The sequence below is a fragment of the Globicephala melas genome, chromosome 1 (genome assembly GCF_963455315.2).
Source record: "Globicephala melas chromosome 1, mGloMel1.2, whole genome shotgun sequence".
Classification (NCBI taxonomy): domain Eukaryota; kingdom Metazoa; phylum Chordata; class Mammalia; order Artiodactyla; family Delphinidae; genus Globicephala; species Globicephala melas.
In genome coordinates, this window is record NC_083314.1 from 104,609,400 (window position 1) to 104,624,811 (window position 15,412).

The 15,412-nt window shown below is 41.2% G+C and overlaps 1 protein-coding gene across 1 annotated transcript in view; it reads left to right on the top strand.

Moving 5' to 3' along the window:
- ALG14 (ALG14 UDP-N-acetylglucosaminyltransferase subunit) overlaps positions 1 to 13,521 on the top strand; it is a 104,541-nt gene extending 91,020 nt beyond the window's left edge. Inside the window, exon 4 of the mRNA XM_030868731.2 lies at positions 11,910 to 13,521. Coding sequence (XP_030724591.1) covers positions 11,910 to 12,140 — 231 coding nt within the window. The 3' untranslated portion in view covers positions 12,141 to 13,521. The remainder of the gene's footprint in view (positions 1 to 11,909) is intronic.
- Positions 13,522 to 15,412: the final 1,891 nt, after the last annotated feature.

Genomic DNA, 15,412 nt, shown 5'->3' on the forward strand with positions numbered 1-15,412 from the left:
GTGTTGAAAGAACTCACTTTTTCTATATCATCAGTTCCCCTCTCACCACCAGTTCGTTCCCGCAGTCTTTATGTTCATGTATAGATCATTCGTTCCATTCTGTAAGCCTTTCCCAGCCCTGCTTAGCTCACCCAGCTCCTATCTGAGCTTTCCCTCTCTCATGCTCATCTTCCCCTCCCCGTATTTTAGCTCAGTGATTCACAGAAGTAGGCATCTCTGGGGTTTTCATTACCCTTCTCTTACCCAAATCTGAAGATTTTGTCTCTGTCGGCTAAGGCAAGTGACTTTGTGGTTTTCTTATTTTCTAAAATAAGAAGGATGCATTTTTGGGCTTCCCTGGTGGCGCAGTGGTCAAGAATCTGCCTGCCAAAGCAGGGGACATGGGTTCGAGCCCTGGTCCAGGAAGATCCCACATGCTGCAGAGCAGCTAAGCCCATGCGCCACAACTACTGAGCCTGAGCTCTAGAGCCCACGAGCCACAACCACTGAGCCCGCGTGCCACAATGACTGAAGCCCGCACACCTAGAGCCTGTGCCCTGCAACAAGAGAAGCTACCACAATGAGAAGCCCGCACACTGCAACGAAGCATAGCCCCTGCTCGCCACAACTAGAGAAAGCCCACATGCAGCAACGAAGACCCAACACAGCCTAAATAAATAAATAAAAATTTTAAAAAGAAGAGGGAGGACCTTCAAAATAGCGGAGGAATAAGATGAGGAGATCACCTTCCTCCCCATAAATACATCAAAAATACACCTAAATGTGGAACAGATCCTACAGAACACCTAGTGAATGCTGGCAGAAGACCTCAGACTTCCCAAAAGGCAAGAAAATCCCCATGTACCTGGGTAGGGCAAAAGAAGAAAGAAAAAATAGAGACAAAAGAATAGGGACGGGACCTGCACCTCTGGGAGGGAGCTATGAAGGTGGAAAAGTTTCCACACACTAGGAAGCCCCTTCACTGGTGGAGACGGGGAGTGGGTGGGTGGGGGAAGCTTCGGAGCCACGGAGGAGAGTGCATCAACAGGGATGTGGAGGGCAAAGTGGAGAGATTCCCGCACAGAGGATCGGTGCAGATCAGCACTCACCAGCCCGAGAGGCTTGTCTCCTCGCCCACCGGGATGGGTGAGGGCTGGGAGCTGAGGCTCGGGCTTCGGAGGTCGGATCCCAGGGAGAGGACTGGGGTTGGCTGCATGAACACAGCCTGAAGGGGGCTAGTATGCCACAGCTAGCCGGGAGGGAGTCCGGGAAAAAGTCTGGACCTGCCTAAGAGGCAAGAGACCATTGTTTCAGGGTGCAAGAGGAGAGGGTATTCAGAGCACTGCTTAAACAAGCTCCAGAGATGGGCATGAGCCGCGGCTCTCAGCACGGACACCAGAGATGGGCATGAGATGCTAAGGCTGCTGCTGCAGCCACCAAGAATCCTGAGTGCAAGCACAGGTCACTATCCACTTCCACAATGGAAGAGAAAATAGTGTAAATAACTACTGCAGAGCAGAATAAAAGAAAAAGGAATGAAAAGAATTGAGGACAGTCTCAGAGACCTCTGAGACAACATTAAACATATCGACATTCACATTATAGGGGTCCCAGAAGGAGAAGAGAGAGAGAAAGGACCCGAGAAAATATTTGAAGAGATTATAGTCGAAAACGTCCCTAACATAGGAAAGGAAATAGCCACCCAAGTCCAGGAAGCACAGAGAGTACCATACAGGTTACACCCAAGGAGAAACACACCGAGACACACAGTAATCAAATTGGCAAAAATTAAAGACAAAGAAAAATTATTGAAACAGCAAGAGAAAAGTGACAAATAACATACAAGGGAACTCCCATAAGGTTAACAGCTGATTTCTCAGCGGAAACTGTACAGGCCAGAAGAGAGTGGCATGACATATTTAAAGTGATGAAAGAGAAGAACCTACAACCAAGATTACTCTACCCAGCAAGGATCTCATTCAGATTTGATGGAGAAATCAAAAGCTTTACAGACAAGCAAAAGCTAAGAGAATTCAGCACCACCAAAACAGCTCTACAACAAAGGCTGAAGGAACCTCTCTAAGTGGGAAACGTAAGAGAAGAAAAGGACCTACAAAAACAAACCCAAAACAATTAAGAAAATGGTCATAGGAACATACGTATTGATAATTACCTTAAACGTGAATGGATTAAATGCTCAAACCAAAAGACACAGGCTCACTGAAAGGATACAAAAACAAGACCCATATATATGCTGTCTACAAGAGACCTACTTCAGACCTAGGGACACATACAGACTGAAAGTGAGGGGATGGAAAAGGATATTCCATGCAAATGGAAATCAAAGAAAGCTGGACTAGCAATACTCATGTCAGATAAAATAGACTTTAAAATAAAGAATGTTACAAGAGACATGGACACTACATAATGATCAAGGGATCAATCCAAGAAGAAGATATAACAATTGTAAATATTTATGCACCCAACATATGAGCACCTCAATACATAAGGCAAATGCTAACAGCCATAAAAGGGGAAATCGACAGTAACACAATCATAGTACAGGACTTTAACACCCCACTTTCACCAATGGACAGATCATCCAAAATGAAAATAAATAAGGAACACAAGCTTTAAATGACACATTAAACAAGATATACTTAATTGATATTTATAGGACATTCTATCCAAAAACAACCTAATACACTTTCTTCTCAAGTGCTCATGAAACATTCTCCAGGATAGATCACAATCAAGCCTTGGTAAATTTAAGAAAATTTAAATCATATCAAGTCTCTTTTCCGACCACAATGCTATGAGACTAGATATCAATTACAGGAAAAAAAACTGTAAAAAATACAAACACATGGAGGCTAAACAATACACTACTAAATAACCAAGAGATCACTGAAGAAATCAAAGAGGAAATAAAAAAATACCTAGAAACAAATGACAGTGAATACACAATGACCCAAAACCTATGGGATGCAGCAAAAGCAGTTTTAAGAGGCAAGTTTATAGGAGTAGAGTCCTACCTCAAGAAACAAGAAAAATCTCAAACAACCTAACCTTACACCTAAAGAAGTTAGAGACAGAAGAACAAAATAACACCAAAGTTAGCAGAAGGAAAGAAATCATAAAGATCAGATCAGAAATAAAAAAGAAATAAACAATAGCAAAGATCAATAAAAACTAAAAGCTGGTTCTTTGAGAAGATAAACAAAATTGATAAACCACTAGCCAGACTCGTCAAGAAAAAAGGGAGAAGACTCAAATCAATAGAATTAGAAATGAAAAAGGAGAAGTAACAACTGACACTGCAGAAATACAACGAATCATGAGGGAGTACTACAAGCCACTATATGCCAATAAAATGGACAACCTGGAAGAAATGGACAAATCCTTAGAAAAGCACAACTTTCAAAGCCTGAACCAGGGAGAAATAGAAAATATAAAGAGACCAATCACAAGCACTGAAATTGAAACTGTGATTAAAAATCTTCCAACAAACAAAAGCCCAGGACCAGATGGCTTCACAGGTGAATTCTGTGAAACATTTAGAGAAGCGCTAACACCTATCTTTCTCAAACGCTTCAAAAATATAGCAGAGGGAGGAATACTCCCAAACTCATTCTATGAGACCACCATCTCCCTGATACCAAAACCAAAGATGTCACAAAGAAAGAAAACTACAGGCCAATATCACTGATGAACATAGATGCAAAAATCCTCAACAAAATACTAGCAAACAGAATCCAACAGCACATTAAAAGGATCATATACCATGATCAAGTGGGGTTTATCCCAGGAATGCAAGGATTCTTCAATATACGCAAATCAATCAATGTGATACACCATATTAGCAAATTGAAGGATAAAAACCATATAATCATCTCAATAGATGCAGAAAAGGCTTTTGATAAAATTCAACACCCATTTATGATAAAAACTCTCCAGAAAGTAGGCATAGAGGGAACTTACCCCAACATAATAAAGGCTATATATGACAAACCCACAGCCAATATCATTCTCAATGGTGAAAAACTGAAACCATTTCATCTAAGATCAGGAAAAAGACACGGTTGCCCACTCTCACAGCTGTTATCCAACATAGTTTTGGAAGTTTTAGCCACAGCAGTCAGAGAAGTAAAAGAAATAAAAGGAATCCAAATTGGAAAAGAAGAAGTAAAACTGTCACTGTTTACAGATGACATGATACTATACATAGAGAACCCTAAAGATGCTACCAGAAAACTACTAGAGCTAATCAATGAATTTGGTAAAGTACCAGGATACAAAATTAATGCACAGAAATCTCTTGCATTCCTATACACTATTGATGAAGAATCTGAAAGAGAAATTAAGGAAACACTCTCATTTACCATTGCAACAAAAAGAATAACATACCTAGGAATAAACCTACCTAAGGAGACAAAAGACCTGTATGCAGAAAATTATAAGACACTGATGAAAGATATTAAAGATGATACAAACAGATGGAGAGATATACCATGTTCTTGGATTGGAAGAATTAACATTGTGAAAATGACTATACTACCCAAAGTAATCTACAGATTCAATGCAATCCCTATCAAACTACCACTGGCATTTTTCACAGAACTAGAACAAAAAATTTCACAATTTGTATGGAAACACAAGAGACCTCAAATAGCCAAAGCAATCTTGAGAAAGAAAAATGGGGCTGGAGGAATCAGGCTTCCTGACTTCAGATTGTACTACAGTAATCAAGACAGTATGGTACTGGTACAAAAACAGAAATATAGATTAATGGAACAGGATAGAAAGCCCAGAGGTAAACGCACGCACATATGGTCACCTTATTTTTGATAAAGGAGGCAAGAATATACACTGGAGACAAGACAGCCTCTTCAATAAGTGGTGCTGGGAAAACTGGACAGCTACATGTAAAAGAATGAAATTAGAACACTCCCTAACACAATACACAAAAATAAACTCAAAATGGATTAAAGACCTAAATGGAAGGCTAGACAGTATAAAACTCTTAGAGGAAAATATAGGAAGAACACTCTTTGTCATAAATCACAGCAAGATCCTTTTTGACTCATCTCATAGAGAAATGGAAATAAAAACAAAAATAAACAAATAGGACCTAATGAAACTTAAAAGCTTTTGCACAGCAAAGGAAAACATAAACAAGACAAAAAGACAACCCTCAGAATGGGGGAAAATATTTGCAAACAAAGCAACTGACAAAGGATTAATCTCCAAAATATACAAGCAGCTCATGCAGCGCAATATCAAAAAAACAAACAACCCAATCCAAAAATGGGCAGAAGATGTAAATAGACATTTTTTCAAAGCAGATATACAGATTGCCAACAAACACATGAAAGGATGCTCAACATCACTAATCATTAGAGAAATGAAAATCAAAACTACAATGAGATATCACCTCATACCAGTCAGAATGGCCATCATCAAAAAATCTAGAAACAATAAATGCTGGAGAGGATGTGGAGAAAAGGGAACACTCTTGCACTGCTGGTGAGAATGTGAATTGGTGCAGCCACTATGGAGAACAGTATGGAGGTTCCTTAAAAAACTACAAATAGAACTACCATATGACCCAGCAATCCCACTACTGGGCATATACCCTGAGAAAACCAAAATTCAAAAAGAGTCATGTACCAAAATGTTCATTGTAGCTTTATTTACAATAGCCCAGAGATGGAAACAACCTAAGTGCCCATCATCGGATGAATGGATAAAGAAGATGTGGCACATATATACAATGGAATATTACTCAGCCATAAAAAGAAACGAAATTGAGCTAATTGTAATGAGGTGGATAGACCTAGAGTCTGTCATACAGAGTGAAGTAAGTCAGAAAGAGAGACAAATACCATATGCTAACACATATATATGGAATTTAAGAAAAAAATGTCATGAAGGACCTCGGGGTAAGACAGGAATAAAGACACAGACCTACTAGAGAATGGACTTGAGGATATGGAGAGGGGGAAGGGTGAGCTGTGACAGAGCGAGAGAGAGGCATGTACATATATACACTACCAAACGTAAGGTAGATAGCTAGTGGGAAGCGGCCGCATAGCACAGGGATATCAGCTCAGTGCTTTGTGACTGCCTGGAGGGGTGGGATGGGGAGGGTGAGAGGAGGGAGATGCAAGAGGGAGGAGATATGGGAACATGTGTATATGTATGGCTGATTCACTGTGTTGTAAAGCAGAAACTAACACACCATTGTAAAGCAATTATACCCCAATAAAGATGTTAAAAAAAAAAAATCAAAACTGCAATGAGGTATCACCTCACACTGGTCAGAATGGCCATCATCAAAAAATCTACAAGCAATAAATGCTGGAGAGGGTGTGGAGAAAAGGGAAGCCTCTTGCACTGCTGGTGGGAATGTGAATTGGTACAGCCACTATGGAGAACAGTATGGAGGTTCCTTAAAAAACTAAAAATAGAACTACCATATGACCCAGCAATCCTACTACTGGGCATATACTCTGAAAAAAGCATAATTCAAAAAGAGTCATGTACCACAATGTTCATTGCAGCACTGTTTACAATAGCCAGGACATGGAAGCTACCTAGGTGTCCATCGACAGATGAATGGATAAAGAAGATGTGGCACATATATACAATGGAATATTACTCAGCCATAAAGGGAAAGGAAATTGAGTTATTTGTAGTGAGGTGGATGGACCTAGAGTCTGTCATACAGAGTGAAGTCATAAAGAGAACAACTAATACCGTATGCTAACACATGTATGGAATCTTAAAAAAAAAAAAAAAAAGGTTCTGATGAACCTAGGGGCAGGACAGGAATAAAGATGCAGACGTAGAGAATGGACTTGAGGACACGGTATGGGGGAAGGGTAAGCTGGGACGAAGTGAGCGAGTAGCATTGACATATATACACTATCAAATGTAAGGTAGATAGCTAGTGGGAAGCAGCTACAGAGCACAGGGAGTTCAGCTCGGTGCTTTGTAACCACCTAGAGGGGTGGGATAGGGAGGGTGGGAGGGAGATGCAAAAGGGATGGGATATGGGGATATATGTATACGTATAGCTGTTTCACTTTATTATACAATAGAAACTAAAACAACGTTGTAAAGCAATTGCACTCCAATAAAGATGTTAAAAAATAAATTAATAAATAAAGGGTTTCAATAAAATACAAACAAAGAAAAAAAAAGAAGGATGCATTGTTAAGCAACTTACCTATAAGGCTTCTTTATTTTTATTTATTTATTTATTTTTGCGGTACGCGGGCCTCTCACTGTCGCGGCCTCTCCCGTTGCAGAGCACAGGCTCTAGATGCGCAGGCTCAGCGGCCATGGCTCACGGGCCCAGCCGCTCCGCGGCATGTGGAATCTTCCCAGACCAGGACACGAACCCATGTCCCCTGCATCGTCAGGCGGACTCTCAACCACTGCGCCACCAGGGAAGCCCCTGTAAGGCTCTTGCTGTGACTCCTGAGTAGTTCTACATCTCAGTGGTTACTGCCTTCCTCATCTCCACTTTTACCTGTCTACATAATGGAACCAATATCCTATATATGGAAGTGTTGGTTTTGACAGAACCTGTGACCTCCATAGAGACTGTCTTCCCAAGCCAGCTCAGCTTTGACAGTGGGCTCTAGTTCTCCAGCTTCTTGCATGGCCCTGGAAGCTCAGTAAAACCTTGCCTGCAGCTGGGTTCCTCAGTTTGTTAGCTCTCTCCAGCCTCCTCCTCCACCAGCCAGAGGCTGGTGTCCAAAAGTCTGGTTTTCAGGCCAGTGTCTCAGAGTTGGGCTCCGCTTTTCTGTCCAGTCTCTTTAGATTACAGACTAGTTGGACTCTGCATCTGGCTTTCAATCTCACCTTCATATGCTTGGATCACCCTCAACTTTATGGTCTCTGACTTTCAAACCAACCCAGGACCCCAAAGGTCTTGGCCCGTATTCTGTGTATGGGGTTCCTACTAGGCTACGAATTAAGTTCAGACTACCCTAGTTAAATTTGTCTTTTCGTGCATGCCGATGTCGTGTCTCAGCCAACAGGACTTGACCTGTGGTGACCCAAATCTACAGAACAACAGTCCTCTTGTAACTCTTCTTGATCCTCGATCGGGCTCATCTAGCCTCATGACTTCATGTTTATTTTAGCCCTGACCTCTTGCAGTTTTCTAGACCCATAATTTATATTATCTTTAGTACATCTCTTAGATTTCCTGCTCTCAGAGAAGTTTATTGATTTGCTAATTCATCCAACAGGCACGTATGAACACCTACCGGTTGGCACTGCAGACAGTCGGGGCTTAGTCAGGGAGTTAGACAAAATAAAGGGCTGTGTCAGGATGCTTTTTATTGCTAATGACAGAAGTCCTGATTCAAACTGGCTTAAGCAAAAATGGAATATATTCCCTCACATACCTGGCAAGTCTAGGGGTAGATCTGGTTTCCTTCAGGCACAGCTGGATTCATGGATCTTAAATGCTATCTTTGGGACCTGGCTTGTCTTCATCTCTCAGCTCTGCTCTCTTCTGCTTTGTGATGGCTTCATTCTCAAGCCCTCCACATGGTGGCAAGATAGATGTTACCATTGCCAGGTCCACATTCTCCTAGGTGCCAGTACAACAGAAAAGGTACTGCTCTCTCAGTAGCCCCAACAAATGTCCCACTATGTCTTGCGGTTTCTCACTGGGTTATATGCTCTTCCCTGAACGGATGACCTTGCCCAGGGCAATTCGATGATCTAGCTGGTCAGACTGGAGTCATATGTCCTCTCCTTATAGTTGAGCGTGGAGTCAACTCTATTGAGACATTTAAGTTGAGAGCAAGGGATACAGTGGTTCCCCTGAGGAAAAGGCGATGGATCTGAGATAGTAAAAAAGTTTTAAGTTGTCAGTCACAGCCATTATGTTCATGATAAATGTGTATGATACAGCTACAAACAGGGCCAAGTCTGACAGAGCGAACGTTTGACTTCATACATGGTAGGCAAAGGATTCCCTCCTCCCTTATCCTTCGATCCTTTTCCTTCCTTCCTTTCAGCAGAATTTAGTGAGTGCCTATTTTGTTCCAGGTTCAAAACATAGATTGTCCTAGAAATTGACCCTGCTTATAAGGAGCTTACAAAGTAGTGAGGTAGAGAGTTAGTAAGAGCAGTGCACCCACGTTTACTGAGAACTTATGTTGTAAGAAATAGAAATATGAAGAGTATTTCTGTGTTTTTTATAAAATTAAAAAGACAACTTCAACCATTATATTGTTTAAAGTCTTTACCCAGGCTATCTCAGTAAATTCTAGTTTGTTTAGTGCTTGGAATAAGTCTCTTTGGTATGCTCCATGAAATAATAGAAACTCCATAATCCCCAATTTTTAAATTTTTGCCCAGGCTACTGTAAAACTCAGAGTTAAAAACCTGTGGTTAATTAAAAGAAGCTTTCCTTTGCCTAAGTTTTCCTTAAGATTTTTTTTTTATATACTTGGTTTAGGGTTTTGTGATTTTATTGTTTCTGGGACTTTTGTAGTAAGGTACCTCAAAATAGAGATACAACAGAGATAAACAAAATACCTTTAATTTCCACTTTTACCTTTTGCCTCTGATCTATGGCAGGTTATTAAAGCATCTCCCACCAGTGCCCAGTCGCTTCCCCTCTTGTATCCAGACATCTCTATTAATGTATTCACAGCTTGTGTATAGCAGGCCGATCAGACACTGAAGGGAACACATGTGGATATGTATTTTTTTTTAAAGGCAACAAACATGAAAATATTTTTGTGACATTCAAGATCCAACATGCAACCTTTATATTATCTTTTAGCTGTAGGTTTTATTTTGTTCTGTACTATGGGAAAAAAAATTGAGAAAAGCAACACAGATAATCCAAGGATTAGGGAATACATGAACACAGTGGTTCTCTCCTGGAGAGTTGGCAACGCCTGGAGACATTCTTCATCTTCTTGGCTACTGGAGTATTGTGGGTAGAGGCCAGGGATACTGCTAAACATTCTACGATGCACAGGACTGGCCCCACAAGGAAAAATAATCCGGTCCAAAATGTCAATAGTGCCGTTATTAGAGAAACCTTGCATTAATAGGATTTTTAGAATTCTAAATCCTGAAAGGATTCAGAACAATCTTGTAACTTAGGCTTCAGACAAAACTAGAAACAAATGAGACTCAAAGAATGATCAAATCCTGGAGCTAACAGGAAAGGTCATCTAGTCTGGACTAGGTGTGTGATCAGTCAGCTGGCCCAGTCTCTCTGTGCCTCAGATTCCTATTCTGCAAAAAGGGATATGAAAGCTTGCCTCAAATGATTGCTGTGAAGATTAACTAAAAGAATACATGTCAAATGTTCAGTACAGTACCTGACCACGATGTGTTGTTGATAAATAGTGGTAGTGAGAGCTGAGGTGGTAATTACGATTACCGTCGTCCAAGGTCACAGAGCTAGTACACAGCTTGTTTAACCCCAGACTCCCTGTCCCATTTTGTTATGCTCCATTGAGGGTCTATGAAGAAAGGTTATAGGGGCAACTCAGTGGGGATTAAAGAGCACTGGCCTGGAGAGCAGCTTAGTAGCTGGTACTTCAGGAGAAAGTCTGAACAAAAGTTCTTCATAAAAGACAGGCAGGGGATTTAACTCGTAGGTGGGAGCTAAGGGAGACTAAAAAGGATTGGTTCCTACCTGAAACAGGCTACTGTCTCTGATTCCAAAGCTCTGTGAATGGTGTTCCAGGTGGTCCTGCCTCCAGGAAGGGCGGGGCTTAGTTCACATGACCTTTACCAAACCGTTATATCCCTCACCTTGTCTCACAGCCCCAACAGACATCTGTTGGGGAAGGTCCCTGCAATGCTGGGATGGTTAGACAATATTTCTGGGGACCCTTTCATCTCTAAGATTCTCTGATGTCTGATAAGTTTTGTGGGCCTTGTGCTGGAGCGATCATGTGACATTGTAGGTAATACCCAGTAGGCGTGTGTAGACAACCACGGATCTCCTGTTTTATGACTTGTGGAGTAAAAAATGCTTTATTAGATTGTACTAATTCAGTCAGCACGAGCATGTGATTGAGATGTTGTGCAAAATGCTTTTTCTCCTCTGAAAATAATAGTAAATTATCTTACCAACAATTCTGTGTAATAGCTTTCCCCTCATTTTCTTAAAAAACTTATAAAAATTCTTTGCAGTTACTCTATGAGTTAAATTTTTATTTCTCTCATTAGGTTCACCAACTAAATTGTTTTTAATCAGTGGCTTTCTATAAAAATTAGCAGAAGTCAAAAGCATTAAAACTCTCGGGACCACAAATGTGGATTAAATTCTCTTGAGGGAAAATCTCATTCCTTTAGTAACCTTCTCTCGAATATCCCATGTGTTGGATTGAACTCCTACAGTGATTCTACCTCCAACAAAATATTCTACATAATTAGTCATTTAAAGACATTTTCTCCTATATCTTAACATGTCAGTCCTCCAACTATGAATTAGATTACTTTAAAAAATCAACACGAACAAGTCAATATATGAGAAAACAGTGAATCACAACTCATTTTATCTGTTTTCCATATGTTTGTGTGACATTCAAGATCCACAAAGCAGTCGGAGAAGAGCAACACGCACCCATCCCGTGGGTGCTGGCTGAGCACCGGGCACTGTGCGCACACGTCCTGTGGTGCAGGGCAGGCCACCCAGGTGCAGAGAAGTGGACTGATTTGTCCCAACTCACACAGTTGGTAAGCAGGAGAGCCGACAACACAGCCCCACCTGGCTTCTAACTGCACGAGTTTGCTACAGGCCAGATCTTAACAAGGAATCGCTCAAGACTTAGCATAATAAAAAAATCCTCCCTAATATTGGACTGTTTTTCATTTAAAATTAGAGCAGTACTCTGTGTTTTTATTTGACCTTCAACTTTTTTTTTTTCAAGGTGTTATGTAACGGACCAGGAACATGTGTTCCTATCTGTATATCTGCCCTTCTCCTTGGGATACTAGGAATAAAGAAAGTGATCATTGTCTACGTTGAAAGCATCTGCCGAGTGGAACATTTATCCCTGTCCGGAAAGATTCTGTTTCACCTCTCCGATTACTTCATTGTTCAGTGGCCGACTCTTAAGGAGAAATATCCCAAATCTGTCTACCTCGGGCGAATTGTTTGATGAATGACAACTTACTTCTTTAGAATTTTGCAGTCAACAATATTTACTATAAATGGGGAACAGAAAACTACATGTTTATGTAAAAGCCTTTGAGAATCCTGAGAATTATTGGTGGTCAAGAGTAGAGAAATGTATAAGTAACCCAGTGAGGAAACTGAGGTTGCTTTTATAAAACAAACATTAATAAACCATTAAGTGTTTATGCCTCCGTGCTCCAAATTTCTGTTCTATATAAAGATGTTTACCACTACCTGCAAGTTATCTTCTGACTTGTTTTACTGATACTTTACTAATATTTTCTAGAACTAAATATAGAATTTGTATGATTAGCCACATTTCCTGTTCTACAGCTTTTTTTTTGTTTTACAGTATTCTGCATTATAGAAAGAAAAAGAAAAATATTTCTTAGTTTTTGTTCAGACACAACAGGCTTTATTTCCTGTATGGAAACAGAGAGGTCCCTAGTGAATCCTTTCAGCATAAAGGAAGCAGTTATATTAAATTGGCTTCATGACAATTTGCACTCCACAGGCTTCCAGAACTGAGCGCATAAACCAGTATCTGTTTTTATTCTTTGGTTTTGCTTTGTGAGTAGCTGGCCTTACTCCAGGATATCTTTTAAAATCTTTTGTTTGTTAAAATAAATGAAAAGGTGACTACTGTCATACGAGTAAAAACATGGTTCTGTTTATCAGGGCCGAACTCTCAAAACATTTTTTTTAATGTTATGGTAAATTCACGATTTTGTGGCTATAGCTATCTCTGGCATTTTAAGATGTGTAGGCTCAGGAGAGTATATATTTACTTAACATTTACTTAAGTGCTTGTTGTATGCCAGGTGTTCTTCTAAGCACTTTTCAAATATTAACTCATTTAACTCTAATAACAACTCAATGAGGTAGGGACTGTAATTTCCCCCATTTTACAGATGACTTTCCAAGCTCATAGGACTAGTAAGTGCCAAATCGAGAATTCGAGCCCAAGCTTAAGAGCAGAGCCAGGATCATGGACATGGGGCCTCTGCGGCCACATAGGGACCCACAGTTAGGAGGGCCCGACACTTGGTTTAGTACTCTGCTGTCTCTCTCTTGAATTTCTTAGCATGTTTTGAACAAGAGGCTCACACTGTATTTTGCACTGGACCTTGCCGATTATTTAGCTGGCCCCGCTTGAGAATCTGTGCTCCTCAAGAGCCGTGTCAACTACAACAGAAGTACAACACCTAACGCAGGGCCTGGCCCAGCAGCTCTGCAAGAAACAGGAATTCCATTCCCCTCCCTGCTATTTTAACAAGGCAACAAACAATGAGAAGACCTCTTGTGATGTTTAAGTTGTTTGTTTTTTTTTTCCTCTTAAATCTGTCTTATAAGTATGATATAAATCTAATAAAGAAATGGTAAGAAATTAACAAAGAAATTGACTTTTGGTGAAAAGGGGCTTGATCACCTAAGATGACATAAAATTAAAATGCTGAGGCTACCCTAGCCTTTCTTGTTCTTTTAGAAATTCTCTTTCTCTGAATAAAGTAAAGTAGGCTCATCTGTCAGGACATTTTCCCAGGTTTTTGGCTGGGGAAACGCATGGCAGAAGGCTCTCAGAATAGTGAAAGCGCTTTGCCGGTGGCCAGTGGGGCAGCCAAGCGCTAGTTCACTGTGCTTTGACTTTAAATCTCAGATCTCAGGCACTGGCTCTGTGTCACCTGACATAAAGGTCTGAAATATCAGGTACCATATTTGTGTGGTTCCAGCAGGAGCGGAGATGAAGTAAGCCTCGACTTTTTTAGGGAGAAAGTGATTTTTTTTTTTTTTTTTGAGACAGCAGCATGTACATTTTATGCCTCTTTGAAAAGTTTTTCTCTGTCACTGTTCCTGAGTGGCACTAGGTGAATAGTGGATGAGTGGACTGTATTCAGTGCAGTTAATGCCTGTCTGTGCTCCAGGGCAGCTGTCCCAGGGCCCCCCGCAACTAAGCCTGCTGCATTGGCTCCTGTCGGGCCAGAGCTTACAATGCTTAGGCCATGGAGAATTGTAGAAAAGAAGCCATGATTTTTTCCAGAAACCTATGTCCCAGATGCTTTGCAGAGCCTTAACTTAGACAGTGGTTAGCCTGGAATGTCAGAGAAAGAATCTGTGTGTGTTATATCACTAAAAGTTCAGAAATATCTTCCTGGGTTCGGGCTGCTATGCACACGTTTCAGAGCCCAGCTGAGGCACATGTGATCATGCCTTCTTTCTCAGTTGCAGATTATTTGGTAAACAAGTGCCTATTCCTGTGTCTTATTGTTATGGCTAATTCAAGTCCTCAGGGTCACACTAGCAAAGGGAGCTGGTTTGAGATTGCAGTAGGGGCTGTATCCCTGCTGTGCATTTCTGCGGCATGAAGAAAGCTAGTGCTCTAGTCTCAACTGAAACTGAAGAAATCAGTAGCTAACTTGTCCTTTCCAATTTCTCTTGAGGCACTCTGGAATGCAACTCTTACTGGAAGAGACTATTCATGAAAAATTTGTTGCATCAGTCTTTAAATGAGAGGCAGGGAAACCACACATCCTGCCCACACCTACTTCCCTGGAAGATTTTATCTACAGTTCAGCTGTCCTAATGGGTCTCAGCAGCTTGCCAGGTCAAAGCCTAAATGTTTCAGAAGGGACATCCAAAAGTCATCACAGGAAGCTTTCGCCTGGAACGAAGAGTGCTATGAAACCATGTCAACAAGAGGAATGTTGTACACTTTTTTTTTTTTTCTTTTTTGCGGTACGCAGGCCTCTCACTGCCGTGGCCTCTCCCGTTGCGGAGCACAGGCTCCGGACGCGCAGGCTCAGCGGCCATGGCTCACGGGCCCAGCCGCTCCGCGGCATGTGGGATCTTCCCAGACCGGGGCACGAACTCGTGTCCCCTGCATCGGCAGGCGGACTCTCAACCACTGCGCCACCAGGGAAGCCCTACACTTTTAAACTGAATAGCAAGAGGTGCTTGCTAGAAGAGAGATGACCCAGACTTCGCCGTATAAAAGCATCTGGAAACACATTGTTTAATTGTCTTTACCAAGATAGGTTAACGTTGGGAAATGTACCACCTCTTACTGTGCAGCTCCCTGAATTGAGTCTGTGCTTCATATCTCCTAAAAAGCCCCATCTCACCAAAAAGAGTTTGATAGCAATGTATGAAGCTTCTTTTATCCACGGTAATGCCATCGTGAATATTAAAGAAGGTCGTCCTCCATACAGCTCGGTGTTGGGGACCTTGTGTAGTTTCTTCCCCATGATTTCAGCTTTG